The following is a 24,385-nucleotide window of genomic DNA, read 5'->3' as shown; positions in this document are numbered from 1 at the left end:
TCCCTCGGCCGGGATCGGGAACATGATATGATACTTCTTTTATATGTTCTGATAACGTGATGCTGCCACGTTCCATTGTAAGGAAGTTGACTAAGCCGCTCTGACCAACCACTGCCGCCTCTCGAATATTACTCCAACCTCACTGCAGCCAGGCGCTGTGCTAAGATTGGGTGGATCGCGATACGTTCAGGAGAACTCGCCTCGATTTAGAGTCAACTTCAGTCACGATAGTCACTTATCCATCAAGGGGACTCTGAAAGACAAGGAATAAAAATGAATAATTTTTTTCTATCAGCCTGCCAATCCGGATAAATGAAAAGCGCATGTCAAATGAAACCGCCAGCATATTGCAGCACACGTCTAGTCTAAGGTACAGAAGGAAAAGCAACGAAGAAATCCAAAAAACAATGAGAGTCCAAAGACGTAAATCCGGGTCTTAGGAAACTCGGGAATAGAAGTGAAACCCATGATATAACCAGAACAGAGAAGAGAAACGCGAAGGTAATCGAGATACTAGCATCCTGGAGTACAAGATGAGATAGCATCCGCTGGGATGTTTGAAGGAAATCGAAAGCACCAATGAAGGAAATGACAATAACTGAAGACAGAAGACAGTCCCATATCCCAATAAAAACAAGGAGAGGGCAAGATGACCGCCACCAGATCATCGCAAAAGAGAGCCATGAGAACCATGAAAACAATAAGACCGTGCTCATTCACCGCCATCAGAACACCGTCCATCGCCCCTGGCAACAGTGCCAGGGGGCATGCACTGTTTCCCATCGTTTTGTCTATACCGTCATGATGTACTGCTGTATATCAGGACATGGTGCTGTTGTTTTGTCTAAATGGACTTGTCTCCCACATCGACTCGACTGGCAGACGGAGAACCAACTCGGGATAAAAAGTTGAGAGATCCAAGTTACTTCATGCAGGGTCAGAGCCTCTTCAAAGGCAAGCCTCTCCATACCGATAGTGCATCATTCAGTCTGTCTTCGAACGCATCTGGTCGCATTGTGCGAGCGATGCTTTTTGATTGAGGCATGGTTTCGAAAAGATGGTCTACTTGTCTTGGGTTGTGGCTTCAAAGACCCTGGATTTCGACGGATCATAAACAACTTCGCATTCGAAGTTTATGCACCGCTTGTTGAGGGTGCATGAGTTTTCGGTGTGACAGTTGTAGCATTCCCAGCGCCACTCGCTCATGTTGACAAGATCGAAGGTGTAGTTAGGAAATAGTGAGAGAAATATTGATAAAAGTCTCTGGTTAAGAGCTGTAGAGCTGCTAACGATGGAGAAGGCTGGATGGGTTTGGTTCGAATTCATCATGAAAGCGATGGCTCTGGCCTCTTTTTGTAGAGATAGAACGTTGTTGCCGAATTCATGTTATCGACAACCTCAACCACAAGTTCAAACAGGGCATCACTGAGAATATTGTGATTTCCATGGATGCCACTTGCTGAACCATGAACAAACAAGCCTCATGTTTGGAAGCCCCATGGTCACCTGGTTGATAGTCAAAAAGACCGAGCGTTCCTCGCATAGGGGCAATCAAATACACTCGTATATGATTGAAAGTTTCATAGTCGTCTACCGTGTGACGGTATGAGATAGCGGTCGAGCATCGCAAACCTCAAAGGGGTTGTTCAATAGGGGGGTTTGAGAAAGTTTCAACCCTCATACTCCCCGAGCGCACAATTTAGCTGCCATGACCCTGACTCGCTGACTATATGTCTGGCCAACTCTTCAAAGGACTGGACGAGAATTGCTGCCATGGTTTCTGACTAGCTGCGCATCTGGGCACTGCCCAAGGAAGACGTGAGAATCGTGATCGAGAGTAGCTTCGCCTCGGCCGACTTCGCTCGTAGGAGATCAGTGATTGTCGGATTGTTGAGAAAAGGGGTGCTCTGTGCTCTTGCCTCTGAGGCGAGCTATGGTTGGCATTATCTATGATCACATGGTGAATCTGAGGCGAGCCTCCAGGAGTCTAGAAACCACACATTCTTGAATCGAGATAACTTACATGCCACAGCCACAGACTGGCAGGATTACCTTGCTAGCTGCTTTCAACTCCCACTTAGAAGCTAAGTGGCCTCGGGTAAAGGCCATGGGCATTGTAAATGATGTTGTCGGATCTCGCAATTGCGAGTGCAAGTCGTTGAGCAGCCTTTCAAGCCCCACCTGTATGTTAGTGTCTGCTAAGCCCCTGAAGCTTAATCCCTAGCTAGCGACAACAACGACGAAGACGGAGACTTGAAACCCATTGCCGCGAGCAGGGAAGGCTTCTCAACACAATTGACAGGGCTTGTGCCTTGGGACTGCGCATGTTTGCTGTATGTAAGTGTATGTTGGAAACCAGGGCGGGGTTGTCGTCCTTTCGTCAGAGCGGGGCTCCTCGCTTTGGAAATACCTTAGTACCTAGACTAGCCGAGAGGGTGTTGGACTAGCCTTCAGGTTCGAAATCACAGTATGAGCCGTAAGCTTTAACAAAACCAACTCAGCAGGGCGGATGAATGCGATAGAAACAGGCCCAAACAAAAAGATTGAAGTTCGGATGGGGATGGATGAGGCTCTGCGCCGGCCGATGTCGGATGTCGATACCGGTTTGTTAGAGGCATGTGACGAATGCCTGGTTCAAAGTGCAAACTCCTTTATGCAATGTCATTCTTTGTTTCCACCCATAACATGTGCATCCCGGTACAAGAATAAAGCCGAAGAATAACATGCCTCCCGTCGCCAAGTTCCCAGGTACCTCTGTCAAGCACTTGAAAGCACAAAGGTACATTTAGGACTTTGGGGGTGGTTCGCCAAACAAGGCAAGCAAACACCTAGACGCCCAGCCTAGATATCAGAATAGAGAGTTAGAGATAGTCAAATTAAATGTTCTGGTTGTTCTTTGAGAGCCATGATATGAAAGGGAAATACCGAGATAGTGCAGCTTTGTCTCAACCCAGCTTCCACATATGGAGGATGGTATCTTTCATGTTCGAGGGCATATCATCCACCCATATCGTGTCATGGGAACTTTATATAGGAAGAATACTCGTGTCTAATTTGGATCATTAGTTCTGGTTAGAAAGACACTGCTTCAAAGATATCAACTTACAAACAATTATTTGCTTGCTCAAGTTGCTTTGCAAGCCTCTAGGCCTCAGATATTCAGGCAGAGCAGATGCAAGCAAACTGAAAGGACACAAAATGACAGCAGTAGGCAAGAATCGAAGAAGGCTCCGGACACAACTGAGAAGGAAAGAGGACGGAGGAACGAGCTTATATGTTTTCTTGCGAGACTGCCTCGCCCCCACGCGGTATATGCACCTTCCTTAGTAGGCTGGCTACTTGTGCATGTCAAGTGAAATAGAAAAAGGCATACCAACAACATTTGTGCAATGGGTGTAAGCATATGATCAACGTGAAAGTACCCCAAGTGTAATAAGGAGCCGCATAGTCATATTGCTAAGAGTTGTCTCTTGAACGTGATATAACACTGCTCTCCGTGATAGACCTAAGCATACCAAGACGAGCGTGCTGCCATCGAGTTGGAAGTCATATAACTTGAAACAGATTTTTCTCAATAGACCCATTAAACAAGCCACAGTATTCGTAAGGCTCTCGTTTTATGTATCTTGTGTGCTACAAAGAAAATGGTCGTCGTAGACGGGCGCAGGTGTTATGGGCTGATGAAAGTTCAATGTCGGTGAAAACACAGTTATTGAGCCTTGACGAAACCATGATATGCGAAGAAGGGAAGATCTTCGAAGTATGTTAGAACGGGTTCTGCGAATATGGGACGCTGTTTTTGTTGTTTTTCTGTTTTTTGTATCGATGAAAAGACGTTTGTACAGTCGACGTCGTGAAGCCCAGTAGCTAAAATCCAGGCCCATATTCGAAGCAGGATGACAGATGAAAGACAAGGTAGACTAGGGGTTTATTAGCCTTTAGGCACTGAAGAAGGATTGGAGCTTCCTTGATGCCTGACATCAAATCCATCCAATAGCTCCCTTAGTTCCAAGTTGTAGTACCAGTCCTACTGTAGCTTCATGTTGCATCGTGACCAATTACACAAGCTTCAGAATCAACAAGAGCATGGCTAGGGGAGGAAAGAAAACTCAGGGCCTTGATCCTAAGTGAAGAAAAAACACGTAGGTAACTTAGCATAAGGTTAGGATAAGTTTAGTATAGACCTAGGATATCCTTTGCTGAGTTTATTTTGACGCCTTATATCAAGGTCTGGGTTTTTCTTGCTCCCTGAGGCATGACTGAAGGATTCTTTGGCTCACATGCCATGAATATTAGAGGCATGAACCTTGTGGCATGATAACCGAGGCGATCTTTTAGCATTGCTTTAATTAAGGGGTCCCTGCTTTGCGTTGCCCTCACCAGGCATATAAGTAAGAAGTTGTCGGGCCTCATGTCAGCGACAGACGCCTCGAATCCGCTCAAAATTCAAGGCCGGAAATCCTCAATATATCTAGTCTTGGTGTATGCGTGGACTCTACGAGCTTACGAAGCGCTGAGGAGTCCTCAAGGCTCAGCCCTCCTTTTGAAAGCCAGCAGATCCTCTGACAGCTCAAATGTTTGACAGTCTAAAAATAGAATCAGTGGCAGCGCTTCACAAAGAAGACAACTCTCGTTTGGCCTGGATCGCAACTGTAGTGACTAGAATCAGCAGTTGGTGCAGGAGTCTTGCATATAAGGCGGATTTGAGGCAGACTGTACACCATTGATTTGATTTGGGGCTTTCGCAAATGCTTCGAAGCCATCTAAAGAGTAGGGATCCCTGAATAGCGTCTTCTGGAGGAGAAAATGACAGCCATTCAATTACAGGATGAAGCTTTGGTATTACGATACAATGAAATGAAGATTTATTGGCTTGTTGGCCGTGTTGTTGGTTGATGCTCAATTCGGCTGAGAGCAAAAGTATTGGGAATGGATGGATGGATCCATTGAAGAGGGCGGCAGAGACAGTGGGGGTGGGTTATGGATCTCAGAATTAGGGACATGCCCGGATGTTAGTCGCCAACACCTCAAGCCAGTCTCTTAAGAGACATTATTGAAGATGGACTGGGTATTGATATAATTAGGGTTGAAATCTTGTCATTTTTAGACATTTTTAGTTGGTTGCACTTCTCTGTCACTTTGATGATTTACAAAGATACAGACTTAACCATACAATATCTCAACTGTCAGTCATTGGTCCTTTTAATCGTTCTGGGTTTTTGAGACGACCTAAACCAGTATGCAAGAACGGGCTCTCATTGGGTCTCGTATGCCAAATTCTCTATCAGCAAGTAATATATCTTGTTCTGTGTGGCCCGTGGATGTAAATATCTTCGAGAGTACTCCATATCGAAGTCTAAGTCGACATTACACATTAGAAGGTCACACTACAACTCACACACGTGAAGGGAAACTGGAGCATAATTCTAAAATAAAAAATATAAGTATTGCACATACTTTTCTTTTCGGGTGTACGAGACTTTCATTCTCTATAACCAAAATCTGTCGACGATTATTTATGATCGATCGAATCTACCAAGGTACCAACCTCGGAGCCTTCCATCTAGCATTGCCTGATTGGGTAATTACACAGTGCGGCCTGAGAAATGACAGCGATGGAAAGCACGGTGGTGGCCCACCCGGACGAGTCGGACTTGGCGGACTTGGCCAAGCCTGGCACTGTTATTACGACGGAGGGATATGCCATTGCCGCAACACGAACAACAGAAGATGAGATCATTACTCGTCCACGATCAGCTCGTACACAATCAGATTATTCACTCCCTGTAAACGCCACGACAGAGCCGCCCGCAAGCCTTCAATACGGTCATTCGTCGATTTGGTCCTTTCCATGGAGCGATGAGATGCTAGAAACCTCAACCAGCAACCGCTGTTCCACGCGATGGATCGCGCGTGGGCTTCCTCTGCTGGGGCTGGCACTCGTTGCTTACGCGACCTACAACATCATTGTCTACTGCTGCGGTGAGCTCTGCCTTGCTGTGCTGTTGCTTGTCAAACATTTACTAACAGTCAATAGTCCAGGACTTTATGCAAAAAAGGGGCAAGACGGCAGTTGGCGTTGTTCTAATTGCACTATATTCTATCTTCCTCCTTCTTATGGTCACAGCCTACATACGATGCTACGTTACTATTCAGTACAATCCTGGTTTCGTGCCGTGGACAGCCGAAAGGGAAGCCATCGAACAGGAGCGTAACCAACGAGCGAGCAACGGAGCCGAGGTCGAGACACGATCTTGGGCCCCTCGAGACGACGAACCCGACAGCCCCGGTCTTGAGGCGTTCTACAGCAAAGATATCTTTGTTTGCGAAGTCGACGGTTTCCCTAAGTGGTGCTCCGAATGCAGAAACTGGAAGCCTGATCGGGCGCATCATTCTACCGAGTATAATTATTGCGTCTACAAGATGGATCATGTCTGCCCTTGGATGGGCGGCATCATCTCGGAAACTTGTGAGTATTAGCCCTAAGGAAACCTAGTGCAGTAACTAATGCTTCAGCAGCCTTTAACTTTTTTATACAATTTTGCTTCTACTGCGCTTGTTTTTGCATAATCATCATTTCTACCAACGGCTACCTTACTAGCCTACGCCTACAAGAAGATAAAAGTATCGATGCACGACTCATTGTTGGTCTGGCACTTGGTGGTCTATTCGGCTTGTTTACCATAACCATGACAATTACGGCTTTAAGATTTGCTTTTCAAAACATCACCAACGTCGACTTGTACAGGAAGAGCCAGACCTTTCGACTGGCAGTTCGGATTCCGACAGATACTCCTTCAAATGATCGATTCAACACCATTACCTACCCGCTAGAAAGACCTGGAGAGGGTCCCAGGGCCCCAGAGGCAGCTCATACCAGTGGGATGACACAAGTGAATGGCGCTGCGTCCGCACGGGCAAGCGCAATGGCAGCTAGAGACCAGCAAGCCAGGCGGACATTTGCTATCCTCCAAGCAGAACCTGGAGAGAACCCATGGCACTTGGGTTACCTGCAAAACTTCAAATCAGTCATGGGAGACTCGATCGTCGAGTGGCTTCTACCCATCCGCCACTCGCCCTGCAGCCGCCATGATAGCATGGTGAGCGACTACCAGTTTGGGCCACTGGTGGAGGAGTTGAAAAAACGGTATGGACTTGAAGGGATCGACCCCGAGAAGAGGGCAGCAGCTATGACTTTGAATTAGATACCCAGAGTTGCACAACGACTCATATCATTTGTTACACGGCAAGAGGGGGGAAAGGACAGTAGCTGCATACGTAATGTTTAAAGACTAGAACTAGTTGGCATATTCCAGCTTCAACACGAAAATAAGCGCAAAGACTTGGGCGTTTTTCTTATGTTTTCATTGGGATCGGTTGCTCAGACACGCGCCTAAACTCTGCAAAGGTGATTGTTTCTGCTTAGATAGCGGAGGAGTTACTGGCAGCTTCAGAAATCACGGGCGGAGGACCACGAAGGTACAGATAGGTCATATGGATGTGCAGTAACTTTTAAATAGTCTCAGGGCAAAAAGAGACGCCGAGCGAATACCGCAAAAAAACATACAACACCGGGGATTCGCTGGTCGTCACCGACCCAACTACTAGTCCGGCGCTTCGCAGCTTGACTATGGGAGAGCGGACGGGATCCCGTATTCTCTACGAGCTTTGGTCGTATGTACCTGAAGAGGTGGCGGCGAGGCTCATACGTTCGCGCTGAGGATGAGTTAGGTAGTTGTGAAGGAGAACTATTGAGAGCTAGATGAGCACTGCTCCGAGATCCAAATTGCTAAGATGGTCAAGCCATGGAAGCAGTCCCACTTGTTGAGGGGAGGGGAAGTGCCTTGTACCACGGTGGGCTGTGACGCAGGCTGAAGCCATCGTGGCCTGCATGGTCTAGGGTGGTTGTTACGGGTTGGATGGTTTTCTTGACACTCAACAACCAAAGAACCTTCCTATACATATGAACTTATTGAATACTTGTAGTTCCACCAGAACTTGCGTAAGTTCATAGAGGATAATCCTTTCATTGTTGTTGAGGTACAGCAATTTCTGGGCCAGCATCTCATTTAAGTATGACGTGCGTGTTTCTGCACTGTTAGGAGGCCTCGATAACGCCAGACAAGACATGCATCCACCAAAACAGGTATTTACCATAACGAGACTCGTTTCTTTTATTGAGCACACAGTTGAGATATCGCACTAAATAGAAACCATCATCTTGTAAATGAACGTCAACTAAGGACGAGAAGGAACGAGGTTCGAAAGTGGATCTTGCTCTGTGAAGGAGTTGAATGGCACTGGCGCGAACCTATCACATCTCGCGTTCCTCCTTCCATTCACCACATCTAACTTCATCTTCAAGCTCACGATTCCTCGTAGGAGCATATATCTGTTCTCTCATTTCTATCAACAATCTTAGCTACAGCCTGTAAAGAGCTCGCGAAAAGAGCGACGTTGTCGCACTGTTTGTGGCGTTCGCGGACACGAGAAATTATCCGTCAAGAGAGACATCGACCGCCTGCATTACCAACGCCTTGCAGTAGCCGCACAACACGGATGCATTTTTCACCGTCAAGAAAGCCCTAAAATAATCGAAGCCTCGCAATTTATGTCTTCGTCACCGCTACACAGGCCTCTCGGGGCCTCGTCACCACTTCTTGGAGGAGGCCGGCGGCGTTCCCAGTTCACGTATCGCCAATTCTCACAGCTTGCTTCGTCCAACACTTCAAATCCGCTGCGCGTCATTGCCCACATTGATCTCGACGCCTTTTATGCGCAGTGCGAGACGGTTAGACTTGGTATCCCAGAGGGCAAGCCGTTAGCTGTTCAACAATGGTGAGCACAACTGCATTTTCTATTTCCCGAGTCCCTACCAACGTCAAGCCCTGATTTTCGTGCACTCTCATACTTCTCATGGAACACAAGGTGTTTTCTCTTTTCTCCGATTCCTCAAATCCTCTGCTGGACTGAGAATCGAGTCCGCTGCTCGATCCTTTTCTTTCGATGCAGCAGTGATTGGACACTAGCAATTAGTTTTCGCTGAGGCTTGCATTGTGTTACTCTCAACCTTGCAAGATGGATCGTCACTCAGCATCTTCTTGCTTTTTGCCATGATCATTCATTTTCCGCGGAACAGAGAGTACTCCTTCTAGGAATCTCTGAATCTCTGGAAAGCTGCAGAGCATGGAAATACGAGTCAACAATTCATCTCACAGCCTCCAAGAATATTCTCAGCGAACCCTTCGAAAACTCCTATGTTAATTCTCCGAAGATCGTGGCCTCTCGACCCAGGTTGTGTAACACTTGATCCTTGCCACTCCACTGCCCTCGGCCACAAATTGTATGATGGCAGGCAAAGTTGTCACGATTACATTCATAGGCGGTAGTTTTCCATAGCCATGGAAATGAAAGCCTCGTTTTGCCACGCTGGGGTTTATGTCCAGTCCACGAGGAGCTCTCTTCTCCCAGTTACCACTAGAGCGTTACTCCTAACATCATGATTCTCCAACTCACTTTCGAATTTCTGACACTTAACAGGCAAGGTCTCATCGCAGTCAACTATCCTGCACGCGAATTTGGTATCGGACGCCACTGCAATGTCGAAGAAGCCAAAAAGTTGTGCCCTGAACTTATCGCCCAGCACGTAGCTACATGGAGAGAAGGCGACGACAAGTGGGCATATCGTGAGGATGCCGCCGCCCACATAGCAACAGATAAGGTTTCACTTGATCACTATCGCCTTCAGTCTCGAAAGATCTTAGCATGTATCAAAGACGCTCTGCCGCTTGAGCTCCAGAAGGTGGAAAAAGCAAGTATTGATGAGGTCTTCCTTGATCTTTCGAGCCAAATCCACCAGATCCTTCTGCAGCGCTTTCCAGAATTATCAAATCCGCCCCCCTATGACGACCCTACTGAGAGTCTTCCCTTGCCGTCCATTGCCGCGCTCGACTGGCAGACCGATGCTTTGATTGATCTGGATGAGGAACAGGAAACAGTCGATCCAGATTGGGATGATGTAGCAATCCTCATCGGATCTGAGATCGTTCGCAAAGTCAGGGCCGAAGTTCGAAACAAGTTGGGATACACATGCTCAGCTGGAGTAGCAAGCAACAAGCTTCTCAGTAAGTTGGGTTCGGCATACAAGAAACCAAACAAACAGACTGTTGTACGCAACCGAGCTGTGTCTGCTTTCATGGCTGGCTTCAAAATCACAAAACTTCGAAACTTGGGCGGCAAACTCGGAGAGCAGATCGTATCGACATTCAACACAGAGAGCGTCACTGAACTGTTGGATGTTCCCTTGACAACTATGAAAGCAAAACTTGGCCATGACACAGGTCTTTGGATATATAACACCATCCGAGGTATTGATACGAGTGAGGTCAACTCAAGAACACAGATCAAGTCGATGCTGTCGGCTAAATCTTTTCGTCCAACTATTAACTCTGCAGAGCAAGCAACGCGATGGCTGAGGATCTTCGCAGCTGACATATTCGCTCGCCTCGTTGAGGAGGGAGTTCTGGAAAACAAGAGAAGACCGAGGACGATGAACTTACATCATCGCCATGAGGGACAAGTGAGATCTCGGTCGGGACCCATCCCCCAGGGCAGAACCATAGACGAAGGCAGCCTTTTCGACCTGGCCAAAGACCTCCTTTCGCAGATAATCGCAGAAGGGAGAGGAGTCTGGCCTTGTGCAAACTTGAGTCTCAGCGTAGCAGGCTTCGAAGACGGCGTCAAAGGCAACATGGGCATTGGCGCATTTCTGGTCAAGGGGGAAGAGGCAGAAGCTCTTCGATCGTCGATTCCCGATAACCGTCAATATTCTACTGGACCGGAACCCTCCGCGAAGAAACGCCGCGTGGAGGATGGAGGCATTCAGCGGTTCTTCTCCAAGCGACCCTCCACAGATCACGAAAGAACCTCCCCAACCGACTCACATACTCCCGGGGAAGACCCCAAAGATAGCCCTTTGCCATCAGATCCCACCCGAAAGACCCTCAGTTTCGCTGCTAAGTATGATTATGAGGCCCGCCATGAATCCGACCTTACCATGCATGAGTCTCACGCATCACTGTGGCATGAAAGCGCCTTCGATGTGGAAGTGGATCAACAGCAGCATTCATTGACCGATGTTGCATGTTCTCGCTGCAAGGCCAGCTTCGCGGACCCGGAAGCGTTGCAAAGCCATAGAGATTGGCATATGGCCAAAGATCTACAAGACGCGGAACGTGTCATGCCCACATTCGCTGAGCGACAACCTGCTGCACGTAACTCTGGGCAAAAGACGCAAGGAACCACTTCAAGAAGGAGCCGGGGAGGCAAACTCGAGCAAGGTCAAAGTCGGCTCAAATTTGGTTGAACAGAAAGTGATTACTGTGCGGTTTCTCGTCCAAGCTTTTTGCAGGTTTGTGTTGCAATTGCTCACGCTCACTTTGCGTTATCGTCAACAAAAGGGCACAACATGATGGCAAGAGGTGACTCGATGCACCGGTATCAGCTTATACCTGGGCTTTGCCGCCAGAAGACGACATGTTACATTGGCTGTTATCACGATTCTGCTCAGCATACACGAGACTTGGGACTTGTTCGTACGGCCGTGGCTGTGCGATAATAATCCACTTTTCGTTGGCGTTTTGAAACCCCTTGAAGAAAGAGGCAGATGCACAATTCAGGGAACATGCAGATTCTTGGTCACACAAGTCTGTCAAAACAACCGAAGCGTCCTGACAGGTCGGTAAGGCTGCGAACAGCCGAAGCGCCCATCAGGGGGATCAACAGAGTATCAAGACTGTCGTGCTCTCACGCACGCGTCTCATCTTGAATCAACGGAGAGGCCGGAAGCATGTTAATATTACCACAGTTTGCAAACTATCAAAGTCAATGACAAAATGTACGACTTCGAGGGATGCCAAGACGTTGACAAGTCTGGGTCAAATTTCCCCAGATGATTGGACAGCAAGGCTTGGGCACCGAACACATGGACCTGCGGGCAGAGGGTTGGGCTCCAATTGGTGCAGGCATTGCTACCCAACCCACCCTCCAAAGTGTAGCCGAAAAGCCAGCCGCCAGCCACTCAGAGACTGAAACCGGGAATAGGCCTCAAATGCAGATACGGTATTGTTGGAATATCGCAACATCTGACAAGTATCCCGCTGTGGAAACACGTTGCCTATCATTTGTGGGCGTTAAAGGTTGCAATTCACGGTCAGCGACAACAACTGGGACATGGCATGGAGAAACATGGGGCAACATGAGTAAGGATGCCCAACGTCCCGAGACGGTTGGGCGAGACCAAATATTGCAACCGCAACGGAAGAGAGGCACAGCTTTCCTTGCGAATGGTGACGAAGAGCTGAGTAGAGTTACGACCAGCTCCGTCTATCTACGTGTCGCTTAGAGTTGAGGAGCGATAGTGAATCTGCACGTATCGGGAGTATTGAATACTTGACGAGAGATATAAAGCAGCAGTGTGAGGTGTACGATGAGCTGAGGCGATGGCACAGATTGTGGCCGCTCACTCTTCGCGTCCACTCTCGTTCTTCTGTCACTTCGACAAGGTAGCCTCGTTTTTACAGATCACGGCACTTCCCTGGAAAAGGAAAACAGAAACCCCAAGTTGGAAAGCAAGACGTCATAGTACCCCCATCATTACTTCGCGTCTACAATTTTACCTCACGGCACTACAGTACTAGTCTCGCCAACAAGCGCTGATCTCTTGGAAGAAAACAAAGTTTGATGTCGCCTATTCGAGTTTCGTACGAGGTATCTCAGCTCCGCTTGAGGGCGATCGTAACTTAGAGACGGCGTACCGCCATCATTATCCTACCACAGACGGAGAAGAAGGCTCGAGTGGTCGTTGGGCATCGTCAAAACAAGGGATAGCCTTGTACACGAGAAACAGAGCGATATTGGAAGTGTCATCTGCCGCGCATGCTATTGATATCTGCAACTTGTTTGGTTGTCAACAGCTGTCCCCAAAGGACCCAGACATTCTGCGTTGCCAGCACAGACAAGGTCGTGATCCGTTTCGATCTCTGATCCGGACCGCAACGGGTTCGATCTTAATAAACGACAGGTTGAATCGCTTTTACATGTTCAATTTTTGAGAATTGATATTTCAATCAAAGTACCCCATAACTGACGCAATTTCGCTATCTTTGGAACAAACAAGGTACAAGCCACGTTGCGACCCGGACGACGAGACATCTGCACTTCCTTAATGGGATAAGACAGGAAAAGTGGTTTACGGCGCACCTGTCACACCACACGAGGGGTACATCACGGTGCAAAACCTCAGTTGACAGGATAGATGCTAAGTCCTAGGTACAGGACTTTGAACAGTTTTGCAGAAATTCGACAAGTTTTGTCGCGGAGTTAAAAGTCGATTGACAACAAGCGGCGTTCGCCGTGACCTCTACCGCAATCATTGATCATTCAGCATACGGCGGTGGGCTGCGCTGTGACTCGCCAGCCGGAAACCGCTTGGTCGCAGAGTCACAAGAAAGTCGAAAGCAGAATTTGGGAGAAGGATTGAAACCCAGAGCTTCTCAACCGACAAGCAGAAGGTTTAGCCCAGCCTCTCCCGGTGCCCAATTGTCGTCGGTCACCGCTAAAGTCAAAGCCCAACCCCGAGACCAAGACCCAGGCGGGCAAGGCAGAGGACGCGCTGTAGAGCAAGCTCTGCAAACTCAGGACGTTCCAACCGCATCTGGCTTCGGTAACGTTCAACGGTCCACCAAAATAGGTCGCCACTGGACGCAGGGTTGTTGGCAGCACGGAACAGACAAGGACCAGGCTAGCCAGGATCAGGATCAGTATCAGGGCACCCACGCACGAGGCCAGCGCCAGTTGCAGATCCCGCAGCTTGGTGTTGGGCTCGGTCAAGGAGGAAGACAAGCGTCCGGCACGGATAGTCCCAGGGAGGAATCAGCCATCACGTTGACAGCCCAGCCTGAAGAGGAAAACTCCTCATCAATAGACGAGGTTTTAGCAGAGTCTGCGTCTTGTCTCGAACAGCCGGGAGACCCCAGCTTATACTATCTTGGCTTACTGCAAAATCAGAACCAGCTCCACCACAAAAACCACAATGCCCAACAGTATCAGGGTTTTGTGAGCGACGACCCATCAATATCAACAAGTCATCAGCAACCTCAACCTTCCGGGTTTGGTTATCAGCATCAGCAGAACCAACCTCCTGCATGCTCATCGCCACCATTCTCATTTTCTTTCCCCCCTCCAGCACCACCATCATCAGCACCAGCAACATCTGTCTTTGGACTGGCCCCTCCTCCTCCTCTGCCTTCTCCTGCATCTCCACCAAGACCACCGCCGAGGCGACGCTTCCAGCCAACTACGTCTCGCCGTCAGCAAAACCTGTCCCACTGCCGGTCAAATTCCAATCTGAGCTCCAACTCCAGCGTCAGCACTGGTGCCAGCAGACGTCTTCTGGCCTCGAGGTCTCCTGCAAGTCACTCTGCCAGTGGAAAATCCCCTCGTCAGCGCCTAGCATCAGCACCACCATTATCACAGCCAATAGACAGTGCAGACCCACAGGATACGCCCACCGCCCACCACCGCCATTCGCCTTTTCTTCCTCCTCATCCTCACCTGCCCGCTTCTTCTCTTTCTGCCTGTTCTACCCTCTCAGCTCTCTCCACGTCGTCTCCCTCCTCCCCCATTTCCGGCTCTATCTCCTCTTCTCCCGCACTTCTGTCGACCTTCTCTTCCATCTCTTCTTCTTCCTCATCTCATCTTACCTCTTCGTCGGCCATATCCTCCCCACACATCAACAACATGTCGAGAACATCCCGGAACGCTGCCCCGACCACTTCTGGTACGGGTCGACAAAATGAATACTTCGTCCCTCGCGATGGCATCGACCGTGAAGTCATCTCCGCCGACATCTGCCGCTATCTGGGCAACGATGCCCTCGTGCGTCCCGGTCATTACGAGGTACGCTATCTACCTTGATGAACCCCACTATCGCGATGAAACAAATGACTCACATTTCATGACGACAGAACCCACAGACAGGCCAAGCCGTGCAAGGCTACTACATCACCGCTTACAGGAATCTTACAACTGTGAGTTTCTTTGTCAACATCAATAGCCACTCATCAGATACTAATGACGATACAACAGGCTATGATTGAGGATCTAAAAGCAGACTCTGCTCGATGGGATAGTGAAAGGCGTGCGCAGACGTCGCGCAATACCTCTGGAGGTACTATTGCCTCGAGAAACGTTGGCGTACCGCCGAGACACTCATCTAACTCACCTGTAGTGCAATACCGCTACTCGGAGACGCACCAGTCGCGTCAGCACCACGGTCCTACCGAGGGCCCTTATCAGACCGACCCATACGCTCGTGACCCTGGCTTTGATGGCCCTAGATACCCAGGAACGGGTGCTCCCGGTTACACTGGAGCCGCTGGCTCATACGGCCAGTCCTACGGTGCCTCAAGTAGTGGTGCGTTTGCCGGTTATGCCCAAACCCAGCAATCTCCTCCCCCGGCGGATACAAGGTTCAGCTCTACTACCGCGGCCACCATGGATCCATCCTACCAGGCTTCCCAGAGCCCCTACGTGGCCGTTGGAACAAACCAACGTCCCAGAGGCGGATACGACCCTTACGCTAACCAGATGGCCACATCATCAGCTGCTGCACAGCAGGCCTATGCCACTGCTGCTCCCACGCAACAAGGCTATACAGCCACTGCTTACCCATATTCAGGTCAGGCTCCTCCTGCGGGCTACGCGATGCAGCCCCAGGATCCCTTCTACGGTCGTGGTGCGTATAGCGGAGGCAACACTCGCGCGGCGGGTTTCCACATGGTCGAATTACTAACACTCAAGGTTTAGCAGGTCAATCAACAGCACAAGGATATACCCAGGCCACACAGTATGAAGAAACCCCCCGTACTCGCGCTTCCGCGACACCAACAAATACTCAAACAAATCCCAGTGGTACCTCCAGCAGCCGACGTAGTGAGCGAGAGAGCGACAGGCACAGCACAGACCGACACCACCGATCAAGCCGCCGGTAAAAGGTGTGTTTCCCGGAGGACCAAGGCCGGATCTTTGTGCCCTTCCTTTTCCTGCCTGAACTTGACGAGGCAATCCGACCTCCTCGCGAGTGTGATGATTTCTGCATAATGACCGGGTTACATGGAGTACGGCTTATTTTCCTTGGATCGACCTTTTCATCCTTTTCTGTTTCTTCCGGATATGATCCCTTTCAGAGGTTTCAGATTTCTTTTCTCTGGCTGGTGCCGCCGCCGAGTTGCAAGTTTGCATCTCAATAGGAGCTTCCTACTGGAAAGGTATCAAATTCCACCCTCTTGACGCTGATTCCGTCTTCTACGAACCTGGATCTCCTTTGGAGTCGATAATACCCTGGACATACCGTGCCAACTGTTATTGCTACCGATGATGCCCTGGATACACGAACTGGACCTAACGAGACGCATACCTGGGTGTCTTTTTTCTTTACTCTTCTTATGACGACATTGCATTGGGGATGAGCCTTTCCTGGATTGACGACCTCATCGACTATACACCATTATTTGCCTTACGGATGAGACCATGCTGCATACGTTTTACACTGAGACACGGCGCTGAGTTGGGAAAAGGAAGGGGAGCCATCCCTTACCAGGTGGATCTGGGGTGGTATCTCGATGTCATGACCTTGCTGTCCGGACGCACCCTCAGGGGGAGTATTCTGTTTTCCGTTCTTCCTGGATCTGGCTGGTTCTTGCTCTCGACTCCAATGTCTTTAGCTCCCGGATTCTTCGGTGTTTACCATCGTCGAGACGCGGTGTTTATCGGAATAATGATTGGCAGAGGCCAGCATCCGGACAGCAAGGTGAGTTCGAATGAGCTTGTATATATTAGCCAACCCCTTTCAAAGGAATTTCTGCTTCCCTCCTCGCCTCCCCCTCTTCCCTTTTCTTTCCACTTAGGGACTCTCCATGGATATTTGTCTTGATATGAATCGCAAAAGACACTGACTCGCCAGACTTGACTCAAGCAGCTAGGTGCACAAATGAATTCCCTGGACTCAGATACCTCTCACTGGACTTCCTGGACATCTTGGACTCTGATCAACCACCTGGCAAATACCTTCCCGCTTGACCAAGGAATGGACCCACTCCGTGAGGATGTTTGCTTTTGCCTGGATCTCTTCCTACTCAAGCAATGTTTTGCTTTGGATCCCATGACCTGGACAACTTACCTCAGCCGAGGTTTGCTCATTCGTCACTGACGATACCGGTACTCATTTGCGTCTGCAATGAGATGCCTGGGACACAAAGAAACCAAACAAGTATCTAAGCATACCATGCCAACGGAGCCAAGGTAACATGCAAACAAGGTGATTCGATGACTACGAATCTGGATTCATTCTCGTTTCACATCACTGGATCGCAACTTGCTTCATTACTGTCTGCGACATGGGTCGCTTGTTGCCGTGGATTCTACTGAATCCATTCCTGTTTGCATCGCGGGCCGACTTCTTGAGTAACCTTTGGGATGAGTCAACTTGCTCAAGCCTGGATATTTGCTACACCCTGCTGGCCACATGGCACTTGTGAAGGTCGACAATTTAGAGCAACCTGGCGTGTGGATACCTTGATCCTGGACTCGCTGCGTTGTATATGGAGTCAGTTATCGGAACAACATTTCGACCTATCAATCAAGCACAACGTGACTTCCGGAGCTGTACATGCATATATCACGACACTACTGGACTTTGACCAAAACTGGAGAACCGGATCTTTTTTATGCGAATGATTGCGTGCTTGGTGCTATGAGAGGAAGCCTGGTTGGTAGCATGGATGGCGCAGTAGGAGGATGCACTGAGGGTCTAGACGGGTTGGCTCTATGATCTACTTTTCTGTTCTTTTTCTAATCCTGGATCCCGTGGACGCATCTTTTTGGCCGTTCTGTTATTTTGCGTCTGTCTCATATTCCATGGTTGTTGAATCTTGGTGGTGCTTTGGGACATTTACAGGGAGTTTATGAGTCTTGTTTCTTATTCGCTTGGGGCGGAATGATTGGGAGAGTTGAATCTCATGATTTATTATTGTTGCAAAAGTATGTTGAATGAATACAAGAGTTGGCCACACCATTGTCAATATGTTTCTGTTTGCCGTACGTTCAAATTGAGAGCCCCCTCGAGCGAAACCACGCGTCAAATTCCAGCATTTTAAGCAATAATCAAATTTCTTCGCTGCCTCAAATATCTGCAGCAAGGTCGGTGCCTCTGGCGTATATTACTCACGGTCTAGAGCCGGGCGGCTCCTTCGTCGGTAGGGATGATACGAGTAGAGTCGTTGGTGAGGGCAGTGAGATGTGTGATGGTGTCTTGGAGGTTGATGGGCTCGGGAGGTAGGCTCTGAGGGAAGCGGCTGGAGGAGGCCGTCTCCAAGCAGAGTATCGATCACCGAGAGGACCCAAAGTTCGCAGCGGCCCGGTCTGCCAGGAGCGTTGGCAGGCTTGTAAGGATCGAAGGGTCTTGGGTGACTCTTGATCATAGCGCACGCATTGTCGAGCTCTTGGGACGCAATGGAGCCGACACATCTGCTGTCATGAATGGAGCCGACCTGGCCTAGAGTCTCGACGATATCCGAGACCAGAGTCATGGTAGGCTGCGTATGTTCCGGGGTTGAAGATTCCAGAACATGATAGAGATAGCCTGCCGGTCGCGGAGAGCTTGTTGGAATGAAGATCTTGTGGGTGCCAGGGGAGTGCTGAATATGAAAGACCTGATAGCGAGCTGGTTCAGGGGTTTGAGCCGGAGGATTGGCGACAGGATCAGAGCTGGAAGCCTGGGCAGAGTCAGAGCTGATTGGGAAGATCATTGTGACAAGATAAGTATTGGCGTCAGGATAGATTTAGAATGTTTGGACAGGCACTGAATTGAGAAGTTCTTGTAAGTCTTTGTCCTGGCAAGTTGGCAGGATTGCCTCTATATATGGGCTTATGTATCAATTCTTGAACCACAGCACCAACATTGGCCGTGGAAGCACGGCAGAGAACTAGTTGATCAAACCCTGCTGGTATCGTCTGGCAGGCTGTACGAACCCGTGCGTATCGTATCATCAGGGTGCTGCGAGAACCGGGCGGCTCAGTTTCGAAGGCTGCGGGTGTCCGCAAAGCCAGACCACAGTACCCATGATGATCCGAGCTGGCCGTTTGTGGTGTTGATGCGGGACGTGGTCGATCATATTGTATGTCTCTGGGAATATACGCCGAAAAATGCTGTTTGGGTCAACGAAAAGTGTGTGAATTTGCCCGAAAGGTAAGCCCGCGGCATCGGGCGGGCAGTTGTGTAAGTTGTGTGATGAAGTCTAAGCCTATTGCTCGTCCCGAGGCTCTATAGAAGCTAGAGCTCTGTGACAGGACAAGAACCCAAACACCTGCCCATAGCATGGAAGCCCCGGTCGAGTCGAGTTACGCATATGCTGCAGACAAAGCCCATAATAGATACTCGCATATCGAGCTAGCATGCTTGGACTGAAGACAAGAGAGATTCTGCACTAGGTACAGGATCAAGCTGACGTGCGCTGGAGGACAAGTGCAACCGCATGACAGAGCGGAGCGTTCAACATAGCTAGCCTTGTATGGAAACTCGGCCGCCCTGTGCGATGGAGAGAAAGTTCGCGGTGAAATCGCTTGACACGATGGCGTCAAGGTCGGTATGGTACGCAACGGCACGGTACGGTACGGTGTGGGAAGGAGAGCCGGGTGGCTGCGCAAGCTCAAACCAAACACAAGCCTGGCTTGTGGTGGTGAGTATTTGTTGTGCTACGAGAGTTAGAAAGATAACAGCCCACACTCTTGATGCGTTCATTTCTTGGATCTATCTTGCTGAGGTATTGGCAAGATTCACACAGACTCAAGGATAGTAGTGACCATTGACTGGCCCTTCATTCCCTATTCAGCCATCTAAACCATGGTTGCAGAAAGTGATCCAGGTATTGTGCAAATGAGCAGGTAATTAGCAAATCAGTGAAACATCTCTCAGAGGAAACCTACTACCCAAGAGACACTCTATCGTTCAGTATTTCGATAAAATTCCAGTATTCGTTTGCTTGGGTTTTTTGCGATTGGTCGTCTCTGTATGCAAGTGTTTCAGGCGTTAAACGCTTGCGCTTGATGAGCTGGCTGGTATCGAACGCAGTGTGAGTATTATGTGTTCAACTCTATTGAAATAGTGGGATATTAGTGACTTGCTTGCTTGTCGGTCAGTCACTGTTTGAGGATTGTGGAAGGGGTGAGTGTTTTAGGAGGGTATTTTATGCCGTATTCCGTGGGTCTTGTTGCTCAACATTGTGATTGAACAGTCCTTTTGCATTGTAATTTAGAGGCTTGAGTGAGGCGGCAAATGAGACGAGTTTGCAAGGGTGTCTCTTGGATGACAGGTTATGAAGCAGTGGAGATGATAGAAGTGAGAAGATGAGATGGATGGGTCGTGACAGGAGAAAACAGTCCGTCAGTCAGAGGCCAAGGTACTTGCCTAGAGGTACCGGACAGGTTGAATGCAGGTATGCGTCTTACAGAAAGCGCGAATTTAATGCAATAACCTTCCAATGTCATGGCCGACTGCATCTCGCAGGAAGGAGTCATCCTTGGTGAAACTGCAACTACCCGTCACGATCTCCGCGTGACTGGAAACCCCCGTATCCGCACTTGCCACTTCTAAGCTATCGGTCAAGATGTCAGAAAATGGAAGGAGCTTAACGATGAAAGCATGGCCATGGAACGGATGGGCCCAGGATGAACATCACCAAGGTTACCTAGTAGGTAGGTGAAAGAAGGGGCAAGGTCGTCATGCTAGGAGTTGTTGTCATAAGGAGATAGTTAAAGTATCATTCTGAATAAACCGACCAATTTGGCCTTTTCTCTCGCCTCCGTTACTTAACAAGATGAAAAGAAAAGCTTCCCAGACGAAATAGTTACAGAAGGAAATCGAGAGATCACCTTGACATCAAGACTTGAATTCCATACCAATAATCTTCTTGATACCGTTCCTCTTGGTGAGCAATCCAATTATACCCAACTTCGACGCTTCCCTCTTCCATCCTTCTTGCATCGGCAGCCTCTCTTCCTGCAAAAAGGCTCGGGCATAACTACATGGCACACTCTCACCACTTCCAATGACATTGAGAATCAGGGCAATCTCCGCGCACGCAAGGTCGTGTTCGAAAGACGCATATTGAAGACCCGGGTTATCCTCTCTCTGTCTGGCGATACGCTTCTTGCGAAATTCTGCGAGGTCATTCGCAGTGAGAGTCTGCCCGTCCTTCGAAGTCGCCAAGAGATCTTCGACAAGGTCTTTCTGAAGAGTTATGTTATCACCTTGTTGATGATCCCGGCGGGTCAAGGATATATCATGCTCAACTGTGTTGGGTAACCCAAGCTGGTCCAGGTTCAAAACCCTGTGACCCTCAGAGTCCAGCTGACCCGGCTTGCGCATACCAAATTGACCCAACAGAGACCAAGGATCCTTGATCGTTTGCAAGATACTTTGCAAAAGAGACTTCTTGACGACTGGGTCATCGTGAAATTTTGAAGGCACGCGTTCCTGAAAGATGGGATTGGCAAAGGCAGCAGCGAGAGGCTTCGAAAGGCCAACTGCATCCATGCCAGCAAGAACTTCTTCAACTCGAACATTTCGGCCGTCGCGGGGAAGATAGCCATGGTTTGCGAGAGAGTTTATCATCGGGCAGGGGCCGCGTATGTCATTTGGACCCGAAGGTGCATATGTCCCTTTAGCGAGTGGTTCTGAAGCTGAAGCCATATTGAACACCAGTTATACGATGATAAGGAGAGTATGAATGCGAATACACGAAGATATTACGGGCATGTGATAGAAAGAGGGGGAACAAGATTCAGTTATACAGTGTATCATGTCTTGCTTCCCCTCTGACCTTCAGCTTATGCTCGTCGAGCTGTTAGCCGCTGATGTAACAGCTGACAGACACTATTGTCGCTAATGGCTTCAGCCAGCCTCATTCTCATGGTCACCGGCGGCTTTAAAGCATAAGAAGCTAAACAAGAGCTCTCTTTGGCTGGATACCGTAGTATTCATGCGCTTTGACTGCGGCATCATCCATAGCAAACTCAATTAAGACACCCAATAAATAGCTGCCAGCACTAGAGTGTAAGGGGCATTCTTCCCTCCAATCGAGACACCGGTGTACCCAGACTGTGAGAATCAACCACGATAACTCAGTAGGATACGACTCACCAGCTCCTGAAGTCGTATCCCTCGCGTGGTTGTCTTGAATTGCGGTGAGTAGGTAGGTGACACCATGCAAATATCCGAATAAATTGGGCATCAGATCATGCGACAACGAACATGAGAGGATTTGACCAGGTTCGACATGTAAACACAAATATTCATGGGCCCCTCAGTTTGAAACATGGCTTGCAGGTCAAGAAGTCTCAGGGATTGAGATGCAGAGCAAGGTTTGCCTGCCTTGCTTGCTTGCTTAGGTACTCTGACTCAGTTGCTCTATGGGAGGATGTCACATCTGCGTGCTGCAGACGCAAACGAGCGAGCATACATAGCAAATTTCCGGGCGCAATCATGTGCAAAGAATCAAAATTGGAAAAGCTCTTACTTCTTTGGTGGCATCACAGTGTGTTTCATTGTTTGTAATAGATGACTTGTCAAGTTTACTGTGCAGTCACTTAGAACAACATCGCTTACAGAGAAAACCCCCAAGTGTTTCCTTTCCACGAATCGTTTGCGTCCTGGTATATAGGATTCGCTGTCGCAAAGCATCATGTGTACCAGAGAAAATCAAATCACCACCCAAGATTCCCTTATGGCAAAGAAGACACAAATCACAGCTTCGACATCGGGATACGACCATAAATTCAGCACTTTCCCTCCAGTTCCTTCGTAACCCATTCTTCACTAAACCAACCATCAGTTCTCTCTCTCTCTCTCTCTCTCTCTCTCTCTCTCTCTCTACCTTATATATAGTGAGGACCAACAGTGTGTAACTCAGAACTGAGGTGAAGGGCGGGCCCCAACATCAGTTCCAGACCAATACAAGCTTTTGCCTGATGTTCCCCTATGGCTATTACTGTGCCTCCGGTCAATTATTTCATTCTTTTTTGGATATCTGAGTTAGCATATCATAGAGTCAAGCAAAGAGATATACTACTGACGAAAGCACTGGCTCTGGTCAAATGTCCTTATGAACCAAGACTAGCAGCTCCGAACACTTTTGATGAAGAATTGCAATACCTGTTAGTCACTAGGTAAAGCTCCTGTTGCAATAACATATTGACGCCTCTTGTAGAGATACTAAATTCAACGGTCCTTTCCAGGGATGTACGGATGAAGACAACGATTCATCCCCCCTTTCAAAGCATATAAAGAGATGCCACAGGGATGAGGAACTGCCCTACTCAGCATAAGGACTTGATCTCCCATCTCAAAAGGTTGTTGTTTTTATGCAGAAAGAAAGTTAAGACATTCTATTTGTGCAACTGAATGCGCAGAAGTCAAAGTTTTTGTATGCATCAACCACAATCAGATGAAACAGAACGCAGAAAGAACGCAGAAGGAACCCCAGCCGTCGCCAAATGCTTCTTGACTTTTTGGCCTTCAAGTGGTTGAGTCTGTGTCACCCAACTATAGCAGTCTACCAGGCAGCCAATATCAGCAGTCCCTACGAAGAGGCCTATTGCGACGACGCCTGTGGTTCCAATTTAATGGAATATAAAAAAGTGAATAATCGCTGCGGACTTTCCGCCTTGCCGGTCAACGCGACCGGCCCAGGTATATAGTCCCTCTTTCAACCTTGAAGCTGGAATTGATACTGATGTCTATAGCAGCTCACACAGAATGTGGACAAATGGTTCTAAGTCGCCTACCAAGTGCGATACAAAGAAGTCTCGATTTCGGCTTCGAGCCCGGGCAGAAGCAACAAGAGCATGCGAGGGTCACGAGATGGGCTGGGGCAATGATTGCTGAGGGACTGTCACTTTGTTTCGCCCTAAGCGAAACAAAGGCTGAGCAAGAACTCAGCAGGACGTCGGAAGTCCTGCGAGGCATTGGCCAATATTTGGTCTCACGCTATGTAGTGAGGGAGATCGAGTCGATGCTTCGCAGGGCTTCCCGTACCAAATTTGTCCTGAAGGGCAAAGTTAAGGTCACCTGCTCTCTGTTCCAAGGATGGAAGTACGTTTCGTCTGTGTCGAACGGTTAGGAGCAGCAGCCAGGCAACTCATCGGCGCTGTTTGTACTTGATCCTGGAGAAACAGCGCATGTCGTCCACATTGCCGAGTGCCACCTTGGTGTCATTGGCTTGGTAGTTGCTGGCTTGTGCCATATCTTTCAAGCTGAGCAAGTTGCTGG

General features: G+C 48.8%; 4 protein-coding genes across 4 annotated transcripts; 2 read left to right on the top strand and 2 right to left on the bottom strand.

Annotated features, from left to right (window-relative positions):
* Positions 1–9,499: 9,499 nt before the first annotated feature.
* FTJAE_759 (DNA polymerase eta subunit) lies at positions 9,500–11,365 on the top strand (the record flags this gene model as incomplete). Its single annotated transcript, XM_037354321.1, has 1 exon — positions 9,500–11,365. One exon carries the CDS (start codon positions 9,500–9,502, stop codon positions 11,363–11,365), a length of 1,866 nt encoding a protein of 621 aa, XP_037212160.1.
* Positions 11,366–12,256: 891 nt separating this feature from the next.
* On the top strand, positions 12,257–15,867 carry FTJAE_758 (uncharacterized protein; the record flags this gene model as incomplete). Its single annotated transcript, XM_037354310.1, has 5 exons — positions 12,257–12,392; positions 13,445–14,958; positions 15,036–15,089; positions 15,148–15,229; positions 15,290–15,867. The coding sequence occupies 5 exons, from the start codon at positions 12,257–12,259 to the stop codon at positions 15,865–15,867; spliced, it is 2,364 nt and encodes a 787-aa protein (XP_037212159.1).
* Positions 15,868–18,278: 2,411 nt separating this feature from the next.
* On the bottom strand, positions 18,279–18,866 carry FTJAE_757 (uncharacterized protein; the record flags this gene model as incomplete). Its single annotated transcript, XM_037354299.1, has 1 exon — positions 18,279–18,866. One exon carries the CDS (start codon positions 18,864–18,866, stop codon positions 18,279–18,281), a length of 588 nt encoding a protein of 195 aa, XP_037212158.1.
* A 2,129-nt stretch (positions 18,867–20,995) lies between these two features.
* On the bottom strand, positions 20,996–21,808 carry FTJAE_756 (chloroperoxidase; the record flags this gene model as incomplete). The annotated part of the gene is made up of 1 exon (XM_037354288.1): positions 20,996–21,808. The coding sequence occupies one exon, from the start codon at positions 21,806–21,808 to the stop codon at positions 20,996–20,998; it is 813 nt and encodes a 270-aa protein (XP_037212157.1).
* Between the last annotated feature and the right edge of the window lie 2,577 nt (positions 21,809–24,385).

Source organism: Fusarium tjaetaba (genome assembly GCF_013396195.1).
Source record: "Fusarium tjaetaba strain NRRL 66243 chromosome Unknown NRRL66243_c0000018, whole genome shotgun sequence".
NCBI classification, from domain to species: domain Eukaryota; kingdom Fungi; phylum Ascomycota; class Sordariomycetes; order Hypocreales; family Nectriaceae; genus Fusarium; species Fusarium tjaetaba.
Note: the sequence above shows the minus strand (reverse complement) of the source record. Positions and strands in the feature narration are given on the sequence as shown.